This window comes from Macrosteles quadrilineatus, unplaced genomic scaffold, assembly GCF_028750875.1.
Source record: "Macrosteles quadrilineatus isolate MER2022 unplaced genomic scaffold, UCM_ALF_1.0 Scaffold_4__1_contigs__length_99947679, whole genome shotgun sequence".
NCBI classification, from domain to species: Eukaryota; Metazoa; Arthropoda; class Insecta; order Hemiptera; family Cicadellidae; genus Macrosteles; species Macrosteles quadrilineatus.
Window position 1 is genome coordinate 37402214 of NW_026542597.1, and position 15735 is coordinate 37417948.

The 15735-nt window shown below is 36.4% G+C and overlaps 1 protein-coding gene across 2 annotated transcripts; it reads left to right on the plus strand.

Annotated features, from left to right (window-relative positions):
• The first annotated feature begins 1691 nt into the window (after positions 1-1691).
• Positions 1692-15665, plus strand: LOC128993634 (kynurenine aminotransferase). Of its 2 annotated transcripts, none has more exons than XM_054417664.1 (10): positions 1692-2146; positions 6088-6257; positions 6992-7142; positions 8498-8734; positions 9402-9651; positions 10501-10667; positions 11182-11368; positions 12214-12377; positions 13687-13762; positions 15312-15665. In XM_054417664.1, exons 2-9 carry the CDS (start codon positions 6088-6090, stop codon positions 13753-13755), a joined length of 1395 nt encoding a protein of 464 aa, XP_054273639.1. In that variant the 5' UTR covers positions 1692-2146; the 3' UTR covers positions 13756-13762; positions 15312-15665. The 2 variants fall into 2 exon arrangements, with proteins under 2 accessions (XP_054273639.1, XP_054273640.1); XM_054417665.1 differs by having other exon boundaries at positions 1692-1829.
• Positions 15666-15735: the final 70 nt, after the last annotated feature.

Consider the following 15735-nt stretch of genomic DNA (forward strand, 5'->3'; position numbering starts at 1 on the left):
CCCACGTCGCGTCGATCTACGTCGACCTTGTCCGTTTATATATAGTAGGTAAACCATGGGTAAACCCTCCAAGGTTTATAATTATTTATTTTTAGATTGAGTGTTTTTACGCCAGTGGCAGATTTGAAGAAAATCATTACTCTGGCTACCCAGTCAATTAATGCACTTCAACTTTCAACGTAAAGAATGTTGTTGAAAATCTATAGTATTATGAGATCATGAGATGACCACATGCGCACCTAAAGTCGACAGTGTTGCTGTTTTGCGGGTTTGGTATGGTTATATATAATAGGCAAACATAACAGCTCCTTAAATTATTATTTAGTACAACATTTTATTTCCTTTTATCCATTGTATTGAAATTAAATATTAATATAAATAATATTTAATGAAAGGTGCCAATTATGTTTGCTGGTTGCATGTTGCATATTATTGTCTATTTATGGCTCTTTGTTAGTGTATATATACATTTATTTATTTATTTATCAGTAATTTATTTATTTATTTATCTATAAGTAATAAAAGTTATTTAAAACCAGTTTAAATCTATTTCAATTCAATTGTTAAAATTTTTTATGTGTATGTATCAAAGTTGTATAAGTTGTAATGTTTTATCTATGGTTGTATGCTGTTTGCTGTAGGGTAGTTGTCATGCTTGTAATTTATGTTATTGTGTATTAGCATAGACTAACTAAGGAAGTATGTTTTATCATAGACTAGCTGTACCCGCGGGCTTTGCCCCGTTTAACTTCACAAGTGAGCTCGTTCGCATGGCTCAATCACGTCCTGGTTGAAGTTCGTTCGCTACGCTCACTCACCTTTAGGTTGGAGCTCGTTCGCTCCGCTCACTTGCCTTCAGATTAGCTCGTTCGCTACGCTAATTTGCTTCCAGGTTGAAGTTCGTTCGCTACGCTCACTCACCTTTTGGTTGCAAATTGGCTGTACGGTAGTCATAAATTTAAAAAATAATAGTGCTGCACCCTGTTGGTAATCCTTGTAACTTTAATGCTATTGAACATCATAGAACAGAACCAACTTAAACAACAATTTAAACAGATGTTAAGAAATTCCTTTTAAATATGAAAAATCATAAGGTTAACATGGGAAACTCGAGAGCCACTGGGGCGGAGCCCGAAAGCCCGATCAGAATAAAAACTACTTAGTTTTCCTATTTAATGCCCAAAGAATCGGTGTACCGAATTTCAGCCTCCTAGGTAAATGGGAAGTGGGAGAATTAGTGATGAGTGAGTGAGTGAGTGAGTCAGTGAGGGCTTTGCCTTTTATATATATAGATAAAACATACTCCCTTAGTGTTGACTCCCCTGTGTTGACTTAGTCTATGGTTTTATCTATGGTATTAGTGCCTTATGTTATTGGCTGTATAAGAACACTTAATAAAGAATTTTGAATTTTTTAAATTTTGAATTTGAATTTGTATGTGCCTGTCTAGTAAAAATTCTTGATTGTTAAATATTCAGCCACGATTTTAAAAGTTGGTGTAAGTTTCATGGATAAAACTTCAAAGACAATAAATATATATATTATTAATACAGTACATCAACCACTGAGCATCAGGTATCGTTTATGTTTAGTCGTCGGGGATCGGGGTAATTCTGTTGTTTCTGTTTGTAGTCAGCTGCCTTGGAGCAATGAATGATCACTATTATGCCAAATGAAATGACAAATCGACAAATGTCATAAATGAATGATCGCTATCTTTGTTGTAATCTAACCTCTTGATAATGGACATATTTTAAAGTTATCTTTGGAGTGTATACTATTTAAAAAACGAATGCCTAATCTTATGAGATAAATCTTCCAGATTATAAGTAAGAACTTGTTTGAATTTCAACACCATTGCTTGCTTAGTTTGGGAGTTAACATATTTAAGTTACTCAATTAATTAATCCCAGTGTTCCCTGTCTCTGTGAATGTGAATGTGAATGTAGGCCTAGTTGTTGTTGTTGGGCAGGAATTAGGAAGTGAAGTATTAGTGAAGTGAAGTTGGAAGTGTGTGTGTGTTATCAGACAGAGACAGAATTCATGTGACAGGAATTGTTGGCTAAAGTGCTTGTGTTTGGGCTGGGACAGTTCAAATTCTTAAGCAGCCTGTAGTTAGGCTAATTAAAGAATAACACCATAATGGGTAAGCCATTATTATTTTGCATTACAATACAATGCTCTTGCATAAGTTACCAAAAGTTGAACCAAATAAATGTTAACTAACCTCATTTTTCAAGCTAATAGGGAAACAGCAGGCAGTGGAGTACTGTCATAGTTGTGGACGTGGGCAGTGTAGCCTACCCACACAACCAAAAAAATAATCCCGCTTTTTTTCTTTCTTAATAGAGGGTCAGGCTTACAAGTGACCATGGGATTGCATCGCAGCTGGAACAGCTTATTGACTTATTTCTCCGTCAAATCCCAGGTCCTTAGTGACCCAGGGCCGTGTGAAGGGTCAGTGGAGCTCTGGGCAAACCCAAGAGCAGCGCCCCCCTTTTTTCCCAGTGCCGTCCTGCTGGGTGCCCCCAAACCACCGGCGCCCAGTCTGTCCGTTTATAAAAGCGGGCATGTAGTGACCCATTTGAACCTTTTCGCTATGGTAACCTGTTCTTCCTTTTGATCTCCCGTCAATAGGCCAAGGGATCTCAATAGCACACCTTGTAGGGCTGGGCATATAAATATCACATGGAAGGCTGTCTCCTCTTCCTCAATATACATTTCCTACATAAGAGGCTTTCAACTTAAATTCCCATCTTGTGTAGATGTCCGCGGAATACCCAGTGGCCGCTTATGAAGCCAACCACCTTCCTATACAGCCCAAGGGCAACTGCCGCTATCACACCTTTAGGTGTCTGCAGCATTCTCTTTGACCGTATGTTGTCATTATCAAGACAAGGAGTTGTCCGTCAGGGTTTGAGTTTACCCGACAACCGACCAGTGGTCAGTGTCAAGGTCATTCTGCAGTTTGAGGCCCTGCATCATGTCCTTCTTGGTCATTGCCCCCGTTGAGATGGGGACAAACGCTGATACCTTCACAGCTCTCACAAGGTCTCTGGCTGGTGTAAGCTGTAGCGAGATTTCCCCAAAGGGACTCAGCTCCTGAACTTGCTTGACCAGCCAATCCTTTGTGGCTGTGTTAGCACAGCCAACCACCAAGGTTCCGCCTTTAAGATGGACAGTTGCTTAATCCTGATGTCTTTGCCACGAATGGCCCACCTGAACAGCTCCCCCTTGATTTTGTTGGCTTCAGCCTCCGTCCGTTTCCTGTCCTAGTGTTCAGATCTGGCGATGGCCATCTTCTCCACAGACAAGTGTCTCCGAATAGGTGGGTGCCGGTGCTCTCTGTGAAACACCCGAGCCCTCTCCCTATTTCGTCCTCGTCTTCTTTTTCTCACCCCAGACATGCTCATGTGTCAGGTGCTCTGGCCCCCTTCTTTCCACCTTTCTTCCTGGAGGCTTCATTTTAGTCAGCTTTGAGGGTGCTACCCTCGCTCTGCTTTTTCCCCAGCATCCTGGTTCCCAGAGGAACTGGCTTTGAAGGGAGCAGGGTTCGGGTGCTTGGCAACCACGCCAGCCTCAACTCTCACTTCTGGATAGCACCTATTAGCCTTTGGCTAAAGCATCCGTTATCCTCCGTCTTCGCAACTTGCCCCTGGAAAGTAGAGCTTGTCGTCATCTTCAGATTTCAGTATAGACCTTCCTCCTTCATTGGGGTCAGATCGTCTACGTTGTTCCCACGAATGCCGGGTATCTAAAGTTCACCTCCCCAGTGACCCGATTAGAGAGGTAAGGGGTACATATGACTAGGTTCCCAGAAGGCCCTGTTAAGACACTGAACATTACGTAGGTAGGCGCCCAGTGCCACGAGACTCTCAGCACGGATTGCATTACACCTTAGTCTAGAGCCCCCTCACTTGGTTCTGTAGGTGTGGCCAAATTGCCCTGAAAAGTCGTTTTTTTACAAGTTAACTCCTGGAACAGCGTGAATGATTTCCCACTCCCTAAACCCCCATACCTTCCATCTCGCTTGCTGGGTCAAGAAATCCCGTTTAATCCCACTTTTGAAAAATGGAAAATCCCATTCTATCCCGCATGATTTTTTTTGTGCAATCCTGACTCCCAGTAGCGTAACAGGAGGCGCAGGGCCCGCAATGTGAGGGGGCCCGGAAGCTGAGTAGGGTCTGGAGTTCAAATTGGTGTTCATTCTTATTGAAATGGATTATCAATCATACAATAATTGTATTGAACAAATACCTAATAACATTAATTTTACCAACAATATGCTGTTATAGTTTAATTTTGTTAGGTAGGCCTATTATTGAGGGACAACGCACTAAGGTAAAAGATTTAATGTTTTGGTGTGGGACATTGATTATTATGCAATTTTGCTTTCGTACACTGCTTATGTCTGCAAACATTTTGTAACATTAGGTTGCCTGGAACCTGAAGTCATGGAAATGTTGACTGAGGAGGCTTTTAAATTGTATTATTTTACAATTTAGGTTTGCCCTAATATTAGTTGTATTTAGTTAAATACAATAAATTGCTACTCTGCTGACTTTGTTCGTTAGACTATATCATATTTTACCTCACAATTAATCAATATTAAAAACATGTTTGTAAGGTTAACCCTTAAAATCCATACAAAGATAAAATTTAAAAAATGCAATAAGTCAGGCTGATTTTGTTTTATGGATGGTTGTCTAAAAATAACCCATGAAAGGGGGCCAAAAATAAGTTTGCAGGGGTGCCCGAAAAAATCTGTTACGCCACTGCCGACTCCCGAGTGTTAAATTTGACGTGTCACCATGACGTATCATGTTTAAATAGTTGTTTAAACATCGCTATTATCTTTTGCTAGGTACAGTAGTTTAATCAAAATTGGAGTTTGTTTTTCCTGCTGAAAATCCTGTTTTATCCCGTATCCCTTTTTAATCCCGCCCGTGGTCTAAAAATCCCGATTTCAGGATAATAATCCAGAGAATGGAAACACTGGGCCTGGGGCGGCTTAGATGAGGAGGCCTTTTTACATACATTCATATTTAAACGTGAAATAATTGTACCATATAGTACCTACCCTGTTTAAAATCATGTTGTTAAACAGGGTAACATGGTATTTTTTTAAAAAGGTAACCCTAAATAGTGAACAGAACTAAAAAAAATATATACCGCTTTTAATGTATTTTGTATCACTGGTTAAATGAGCTTAGGTCTATTGGTTCATGTAGGTTACTTCAACTATTTTGAATGTTAAGTTATCATTTTTTTTTATTTGAGAAAAATATAATGATGCAAAATTAAATTTTCCTTCAAGCTTTTAACATTTTACGTTTTTATGAGTTGAAGATTTGTAATGAGCACTATAATTGGTCCTATAACGGGTTATCTTCCAAGATCACAGAGCAATCGTAAACATTTGAACATCTTTCACAGTCGCTGGGATATATTCTACATCTCCTGCCATTAAGACGAAATTGTTAACATCTCCCGATCATCTCGTAATTGTGGCAAAATCGTGAACACAAAACTGAATAAAAAATTAACAATATCAGCCTTCATGACAAATTCGTATTTGAGTCCCCCTGCAGTCGTGGTGAAGGTAAAATTGTGGGCATCTTCTTAAAGGAATCGTGAAAGTATTTTACGTTCACGGTTAAAGAACACCGTCTATTACGATCGTGACAAACTCCTGAACAACTTCTGCATTTGCCTCTTCGTCCCCCGATATCGCGGCAAAATCATGAACGCCTCTGTGGTCTCTGAGCAATCGAGAATATGCCCTGATATGGGGGCCTATGTTGGTGTGGGGTCTTGGGTGGACCGTCCCCCCGTCGGTATGCCACTGATAGCAGGTAGACCTAACTTAAAACTTAAGTGAAAAATATCCTTTTACATATGGCTCAAATTCTTCAAAAATTCTACGGCTGCAGTTCCGTATAGAGCTAGGATGCTCCGGTGCTCCGTATTTAGTTCCATAGAGTTCCGTATTTAGCTCAGGTGCTAGGATAAATTAATTGTAGGCTATGTTATTTGACTTGTAATTAATTTGCAGGTTTATTAAGAGAATATTTAATTATGTTTTAGATGGCTGTACAACATCTTCTGAAAGAAGTCTGTAAACGTTACAAACACATAAACTGTCAACAACGTCTATTTAAGAATTCATCTCAACATTTCACAACACAGATCAGAACTATGTCTGCTCAAAAGTTTACCCTTCCTGAAAGGTTCATCGGCTCTGAAAGTAGTGTCTGGTGAGTTTAACAGTTAACAGTGAGTTTATTAAATAGACTATAGCCTTGTAAAGAACTATTAATTTTGTACTGCCTTATTGTATTTAGTTTTGTTGAGACAAAGTACAGGCAATTATTGTTACGTCCAGTCTTGCTTGGCAATATTTATCTATTATATTATTAAAGTGATACAATCAAATTTTATGTAAATGGCTAGGGCCATTAACCAAATAAAATTATAGGCCAAAGTTTCTGTGCGCGCGACAAGATGTGGTTGGGTTCTAGGCGAGGGGGTCGGTGGGGGTACTTTAGTTAAAACATTTTTGTCAGCACTGCCAATAACCGGTACCTGTATGTTTTAATTCGGATAGTAGCCACCTGTCCGCGCGCACAGAATTTTTGGCCGAACTGTACCCACGTCGGCCACCTCAGGACATAAGGTATGAAGGTCCCACTGTTTTTAACATTCCTTCTGATGAGAATTTCTTGAACTTGGGCCCTTTATATGAAATATAAAGTAAAAATTAATTAAATTGTGGCTTCTGAATTGTACACCCGTGAATTTGCGAGTAGAACCTCTTGTAAGGAGTTATAAAAGTGATATTTGGGTGAGGATGGTGGACTCAGTTGCATTTTGGGGATGAGAGTAAAAAAGAGAGACAGAAAATGCATTTCTTTCAACTTGCATCAACTGCATTAATTGAAAGGGAATCGCCCAGGGTAATTTTTTAGGAACTAATGAAAGGATGTTCTAGGGTGGAGTATATCAAGCTAGCTTTGGAAGAAAAGCCACTCAATCTAGGACAAGGGTTTCCTGACTTTGCCTGTCCGGACTACGTGACCAAGGCCTTGGCAGATGTTGCTAGTGGGGAGAATTTACTTCTTCACCAATACACTCGCGGCTTTGTGAGTATGATCCCTTACAGCCAATCATCTCACTGTGTTCAACACTCACCTGGCATTCAATAATTCATATTCAACTTAAGTTTTTAACTTGTAACAGTAAAAATGAACTCATTTGCACAATTAGTAAACATGACCTCAATAGATAGTTTATGAGGCTGAATTGCATCACAGTTAGTAATTTAATCTAGGTTAATGTTCTTAAACAGTTATTTATGTTCTTATCAGTTTCAATCCTATCCCACTATTTTATGTTATGAAGTCAATACTTTAATACTTTAATACTTTCTTATGAAATTGCGACCATACAATGTAGGTATTTTAAGCCAAGTATGAATGGAGATGAGTGTAGGATGAGTGGCGCGATCTTGTAGTCTTGTTAGTGACTAAGGCCGACATTCCTTAGACACAGCTGTTAATTAATAGCCCAAACAGCTAATGGCAACTAAGGGACCTACAGTTTATAGTGGAATCCGAACCAACCTAGTCATGTAGTTGCATTGAAAACGACATCTTGTTAACAAGAAATATTTAATAACACAATTATTAATGATGCATAATGCATATGCTTAAAGACTAGACCTGAATTCATTACATATGATTTTCCAAATCTAAACTCTGCCTCTATTTTCTAATATGATAGTTAGTTGTGAGACACTCATTGTTGTGGCTTGCCCCTGAACTGGTAAGACAAATATAAAATAATAGTGGTTTATTTAGGCCTACCTTTACTTTTGTCCCAGTTCAATAAAAGTTGTAATATCTACAACCATGGTTTTGACGCTAGTTGCGTCATGGTTAACGTAGTTAGCAAGTCGAGAAGTATCTTGTCATAGTCAGTCGCTTGGACGTCATCATATTTACACAAACACGGACACGTACCTAAACACACACACTCCTGCCGGCTCCCGCGACGGTACAATTTGACTGTTCATCACAGGCCTGTATTCCGTCCACGAGAACCTTTTATTTTAATCTGAATGCACGTGTGTGTTTATGTACGTGTCCGTGTTTGTGTAAATATGATAACGTCCAAGCAACTGACTTTGACAAGATACTTCTCGACTTGCTAACTATGTTAACCATGACACAACTAGCGTCGAAACCATGGTTGTAGAATTTACAACTTTTATTGAACTGGGACGAAAGGAAAGGTAAATAAACCACTATTATTTTATAGTTGTGAGATGTTTAACATTTTTACCATAGGTTTAAATTTAATTATTTGACTGTTCTGATTATCTTTTTGCCGACGGTTTAGTTTGGATAATCGCAACATTACTCTACAGTATGTCAAATATGTACTCAATAGTACATAGGCCTACAATGCAAAACATACAATAAACATGTGTCGACAGGGTCACCCGCGTCTAGTGGCTGCGCTGTCCAAGTTGTACTCGCAGCTGGTTGGTCGAGACCTCAACCCTCAGACGGAGATCATAGTGACTGCTGGAGCTTATGAAGCTTTGTTCAGCTGTATACAGGGCCATACTTCACCTGGGGACGAGGTGATCATCATCGAGCCGTTCTTCGACTGTTACGAGCCGATGGTCCGCACAGTCGGGGGTGTGCCTGTCTTCATCCCTCTGCGGCCGGTGAGTCAGTCACAACAGCTTTTAGTTGTCATAGCTAATTATGTATTGAAAATCTTGAAAAATGCTTGAAATTAACCATAAAAGACTTCCATAATGAAATAGCCAATCAAGTAATTTTCATATTCTAAACTAAATTTTTGTAAGAAATGAAAAATGAGTGAAGAGAACTAAGTTATATCTAGTTATTAATTAAACATTTCCAACCCAAAAGGAGTAATTTTATTCTTGAAAATGAAAATATATTGATACCAAACTTAAAAATAGGACTGTTAAAAGAATTTTCATCACTGTTTTACTTACCTTTTGAATTTTTTATAAGAAATAACTTATATGCAAATCACAAGATGTAAAGTTAACTAACTTTACTAGGGTGAAATTAAATCATAAAATATAACAAGTTGTGATGTACTTTACTTGATTCAGGGATTTAAAAAAATTACAATATGATTTAGATCACTGTACAGGACAAAAATGTAAATTAATTCAATTGTATGCCAATAGTGAACATACAATGTATAAACGAGCAACTCTAACTGGCCTTACTGGAATAAATATGACAATACCTTGGTTCATTTAGGAACAAAAAACAATATTAGCTAATAATTTTAAAATGTTTCCAGTTTCTTAGCCACTATTTTCTCTTTACGCTTCTTTTCTTAACTTTCAGAGGAAACCCACACTAGGAAAGCCGATGATGTCGAGCGACTGGGTGTTGGATCCAGAAGAATTGGCTTCAAAGTTCAACTCTAAAACCAAGTCCATCATTGTGAACACACCTCACAACCCTGTCGGCAAAGTGTTCAGTCTGGAGGAGTTGACTTTGATTGCAGATTTGTGCAAGAAGTGGGACGTGCTGTGCATTTCTGACGAAGTTTACGAACATATGGTCTACAAGCCGTTCAAACATATTCGTATAGGTAAGCTTGTTTTGAATCTCCGTTTTTAATGCTAGTCAGGATTGGTTGTTATGACGTGTAGGCCTACAATACTTTTATTAAAAGTTTGTATATGAAATTGTTGTAGCCTACATGAAATTAAATGTTTTGAAGACCGTACAGAACATAAAGTTCAACACTAAATGTGTACAAAACAACATAATTCCTTCAAACTTCAAGACACACCTTTATGGGGGAGTTCAAGAATTTGTTTTAGGACTGATAGTGGCAAATTAATTCACTGAAATGCATCTCCTGTTAGGGATACATCAGAATCGATAGGCGGACACAAGTAATTTCACTTTTTTCAAATAGGCTACTTTCATATAATTTCTTAAGAGGTATCAAGCGCTGTGAGGGGTGAATTAACACCCCTCACAGAGGGGTTTCGTTGAGGGGTGAGCTGATATACAAGAATGACTTTTACTAATCAATTTGGAGTGAAGGCACCAGGATTTGCATCCAAGACAGAAATCATTTGGTTTCATAGTTCATCTTGTAAGTTTGGTATTTTATATTTAATTTGGGTTTCTTTCTACGTTATTAGAAATGTTATTTGGAATTGTCTAAACCCTGGTCTTGTTATTATCTACTGTGAACCTTGTTCAATAGCACTATTTATTTATTTATTTATTTATTTAAAATTGATCAACATCCCAATGAAAAATTGCACTTGGACCTAATACCTTGACACTATTTTTTGTATGTTTTGTACATGCTATAAAAAAAGATAATTTGAATTTGAATAACACCTTAACACCTTTTGTGTATACTGTGCACAATGGTGTTAGGGAAACTATAAAGTTAAACATATTGATTTACTTTTTTCAGCAACCCTACCTGGGATGTGGGAACGCACTGTAACCATCGGTTCCGCTGGGAAGACTTTCAGTGTAACTGGATGGAAAACCGGTTGGGCTTACGGTTACGAACCCCTCATGCGTAACCTTATGATCGTACATCAGAACTGCGTGTATACATGCACTACCCCACTTCAGGTAAAGCTCTTGCTTTTACTAAATAAGGTGTCTTAAGTTTTAGTTATAAAGCCTGTTAAGGGATGGGTGTTTTATTCCACAAAAAAAGTGTCCTGTAACTTTTTTGAATTTCGCGGATTTAAATTTTTGGGCATAGAAAAGATTTAAAGTCAAGAAGTAGACTTAAAATAGGGAAACAATTTTTGTTTAAATTATTCATTGCAAAAGATGCCAACACTCCATCATTTTATAAAACAAATTTAAAAATACATAGTGGAAATTGTAAGTGTACTGTAAATCTTTTCCTTTGTAATAATTTTGGAAAAAGGACTGTAGGTATATTATGTCTACAACAAATTTTTGTTGAATTATCGTTAAGATTTTTTATAGAATTCTGTAGGCTATGGATAATTTTTGATTTTGGTACACTTGCTTGATTAAGTTAAAACGTATCGATAAGCAGAATTGTGTTGAAAAAAACACTAGCTCAGTTAAAATTTTAAAATTTGTTTACCAACCAAGATGAATGTTGCAGGAAGCCATTGCACGAGGTTTTGAGGTAGAACTAGAACGCCTTGGAACGCCCGAGTGCTACTTTGAGAGTTTAGCGAGGGAATTGGAGTCCAAGAGAGACTACATGGCTAAGTTCCTGACTGACGTAGGAATGGTTCCAACCATACCAGAGGGAGGCTACTTCATGCTGGCAGACTGGACCGCCTTAGGTATATTAAGGGCGATGAGCTCAGTAATTCTGCAATTCACCGTGCATGCCATCACTGTCGCTTTTAGCTCGGTGCAGACCCGGCTTTGGATGCGGGGCCAAGTGCAAACAGTCAGAGCAGGGCCCCTTATTCCAAAAAAGTAGTACTGGAATAAAAATGATGATCAAATCATCAGTATTTTTACTTCCCCCTTTTTATTTTGTCATAACTGACATAATTAATTTAAAATTCACAGATTTTTTACTTTTTTTGTATTTTTTTACCAAGCACTGAGCTTTATGAGGTGCGGGGCCTTCGCTTGTGCCTAAGGCCAGCTCTGTTGGCGATTAGTGCAACATTGTACAGGTGAAAGACGATTTCAAAGAGACAAGTTTATTAAAAGATTTTTGAAGTTTTGGGATGCAAATCTTCTTTTTTTGAAACATTAGGTCGCTTTGAACTTAAAGATGAATTATCATCTTAGGCATAATTTATAAGACATTATTGGAAATTTTCACTTTTTTTCTGCTTGTGGTTCAGACTATAGGTTTGAAGCCCTGTAAGTCTCACATAATTTGTCAGAAATGTTTATTAACCTTTCGTTTGAATTTCAAAAAAAACTTGACCTTTAAAATGCCTTATCATATTGCATTGTCGCCCTTAGAAGGATAATAGAAACGTTGCGGGGTTGTAAAAGTAAGATCAGACAAATAACTGACCTCGAGGAAGACATGAGAGGGATTCAAATCACAATAAAAACTCAGAAATCAAACAAACTCACTATTATTTAAAAGAGAACAACTTTATGTTTGAAATTGTATTAGTTTTCTTTAATTAAATAAGTCTTAAAAGTTACCTCTTTTCAGGCAAAAAAGTTGACCTCAGCAGCGAATCTGATAAATGGAAAGACTACAAGTTTACAAAGTGGATGTCGAAAAATGTGAAGCTTCAAGGAATACCTCCTTCTGCGTTCTACAGTGAACCACACAAACCCTTGGGCGAGAATTTTGTGCGGTATTGCTTTATAAAGGTACAATTACAATTTTATTCATTGAATATATCAAACACACTCTTCAACATAGGTACTTTAAGCAATGGTGAGTGTTGCAAAATGTGTACTTTTACTCATATTTTAATGAATGAAAAGTCATATACCTCAGTCTGGTAAGTGATTCCTTTTTACCCTTTGCATTACACACTTTGATGGCATAATTTTTTGGTCAGTATAAAAACTCATTTCTTTACTTATTAAAACTGTTGTACCATACAATTAGTGCAATACAATCTTCAAACAGTTTAACCATTTAGCCTTCTACTACTGAAAACTGGGAACATGAGTATCAAGTTATGTCCTATCTAAATATTACCCTTGACTGTCAATAGGCCTACAACTTGACATCCCATCCCCATGTTTAAGTTGTTGCTAGTTTTGTAATAAAAATTTTCCTTGTTGTAAGCCACCGACAGATTGCGCTCATGTAACGTCAACTTTGGTCGAATGGGGTAGCTGTATCAGAATGGTTAGTGTTCCCTGATAATCAGAAGGTATAAGACAGTATATTTTTGATAGTTAGAGACTGGACCCAGTTGTCCTTGGTTGTTAGGCTTTTACTGGTTGGTCCTGGCTAAAGAAAAGCTGATATTAGTCAGTAACAAAGGCACCTCACTCCATTTTACACTTGTATTCAGGTAAACATAAAAATGTTTCAATGTTTTGCATGTATGCCAATCTAAACCAGTGATAACATTACTGATTCGGTAAAACAATATTTACATCATGAACATATTTTTAAGTTTTTCAACTTTTACCAAGTACAAAAACTGTTGTCTTATGCAAATTTACATTTTTAACGTCTTATTTAGTTGATATGGGGAGCGAGCTGGTCTAGTGGTTAGAGCAAGGGACTTCGGTCCCTGAGGTCCTGGGTTCAAATCCCGCCAAATCAACAATGGATTTTATCTAAGTGATAATGCCGCAACCCCTAGGTCTTGCCTGAAGTAATGTGAAAAACAATCCCGGGCTCGTGCCTAGCGTCTTAAGACCCAAAAAAAAAGTTGTTGATATAGTCGGATATACAAGTGTATTATAGTAAATCAGCTGTTGTTTTCTGAAGTAACGTAACATTGTAAAATCCTAATAGTTTTTTTTTTTTTTTTTTTTTTTCAACGCCAGTGGCATTTTACGAGAGTTACGAGAGATAAATGTTCAGTGGATGTGCCGGGGATTAAACCCGTCCCTCCCGCACCGAAGTCCGAGACGCTAACCACTAGGCTAGCAACACAACAATTATAGCAATTATAGTTTAGTTGTTTTATTAAACTATAATGTTAATTTTCAGAATGACGATACATTGCAGAAAGCAGCTCAAATTCTAGGCACCTGGAAAGAAAACGCATCCAAGTTATAATATTTAGGTAAGATATTTGAAGGTGAAAGGTATTCGTAAAATATTTATTCTTCGCGTCAGCAAAACAAGAGACAACACAGTTTATGAAAACTAATTATAAATAGGCTACTTTTTTTGACAATTTTTGTAAGTCGATTCAGGTAGGTAAATCAAGTTTATATTGTAGAACTAAATTTAAAAAAAAATTTATGGTCAATTAGTTGTTTTATTCATTTATTAAAGTCTTGAACAAACATAATCTTTGAAATGTAATAAGGTAGGCCTATTGCTTTATTGTAAAAATGCCTCAGAAAAAAATTTTTATATACAGGGTATCCATAAAAAACGTTTCAGGACTTTAGGAAATGAATCCTCATACTAAAAGGAAGAAAAAAGTTTACTTGAAGGTATGTCCGAAAATGCATATTTACCCAGTTATCCGCCAATTTGTTTTTTATACAAAAATATTTTTTTCTGTGAAGTTTTTCATTCGATGATTATGAAATTTAGTAACCATGTTAACATACACAAGAACTATTATAGAAAAAATAATAAAGTTGTTCCAATTGTAAATTTCAAAATGGTGGCCGTTTGAATGTTTATAACTTAAACAACTCAAAAACGGCTAATTCTATGAAAAAATGTCAAGAATAGTTTTTTTTTGCATTTTTATATAACTGAAATATAACGTTTTTTGTTTTAAAATAGACTAACTTTGCCTTATTTTTACATAAAAAACGTTATATTTCAGTTATCTTTTGTCCGATCATTTTGATCTTGGTATCGTATGATAGGAAATTGAAAATCCTAAAAAAAGATACTCGACATATTTCATTGAATTAGCCGTTTTTGAGTTATTTAAGTTATACAAATTTAAACAACCGCCATTTTAAAATTTACAATCGGAACAACTTTATTATTTTTTCCACAATAGGTCTTTGGTATATTAACATGGTTACTAAATTTCATAATCATCAAATGAAAAACTTCACAGATACAAATATTTTTGTATAAAAAACAAAATTGCAGATAACTGGGTAAATATGCATTTTCGGACATACCTTCACATAAACTTTTTTCTTCCTTTTAGTATGAGGATTCATTTCCCAAAGTCCTGAAACGTTTTTTATGGACACCCTGTATAATCCGTTTTGGGTTCCCCTTAAACCAAAAAGTGGGATTTTAATGATATCTGTGTGTGTTGATGTGTCAGACTACAGACTACACTTGTGGTTCGATTTTGACGAAATTTGGTACCTATGTTGGTAATCCATGTTATCTCCAGGGGTTTTTTTCATTTATTGAAATTTTGATTTTGAATGGCCACAGAAAATAAAATTTTCACAAAAACAGTTCAAACTATTTTTATTAAAATTTGGTATGTTATAGTCCATTTAACAAAATGGTACAATCCCCAATGTTCTAAAAATTATGGTTCAAAGTTATTGCAATTATGTGATTTTACCTATTAAATATCATATTTACTCCTACTGCTAACCCATTATAAGGGTTTTTGACAAGCTAATGGGAGAAAGCATCGTGTCAATGTGATGTTGATACAGATTATTTTGTTACAGGTGTGAAAGTCTCGAGTTAACAAGTAAATGCCTATTCCATAATCTTAGGCACAGAAAATTGTCAGTCTTCTTCAAACAAAATATTAAACAGCAAATAAAAGTGATCAACAAGTTTGAAAAAGAACAAGTGATAATTTAAGAAATTTATTTTGTTTGTTTTGCTTTAATTTTTATTTTAACTTCTGTGTAATGATTTTATCTTCACTTGTTCCTTCATCAGACTACTTTAAGTGATATTTGTACAATTGTGATATTGTTTTGTTGCATATATTTTAGTACTCAATTATTTTACGGTGGTTATTTTGAAAGCTTATGAGAATATATTTTGGAATAAATGAGATTTAGATAAAAATATTTTGTCTTATTATAACTGTTAGTCTTTACCCAAGTACAATCTAAATTGTTAAGTAGTTTCACAGTGGTT

Coding starts and splice junctions, on each gene's coding strand:
- LOC128993634 (XM_054417664.1), top strand. CDS start 6,088: ATGGCTGTACAACATCTTCTGAAAGAAGTCTGTAAACGTTACAAACAC. Junction 8,735..9,401: donor TCTTCATCCCTCTGCGGCCG/GTGAGTCAGTCA, acceptor CTTAACTTTCAG/AGGAAACCCACACTAGGAAA. Junction 9,652..10,500: donor GTTCAAACATATTCGTATAG/GTAAGCTTGTTT, acceptor TACTTTTTTCAG/CAACCCTACCTGGGATGTGG.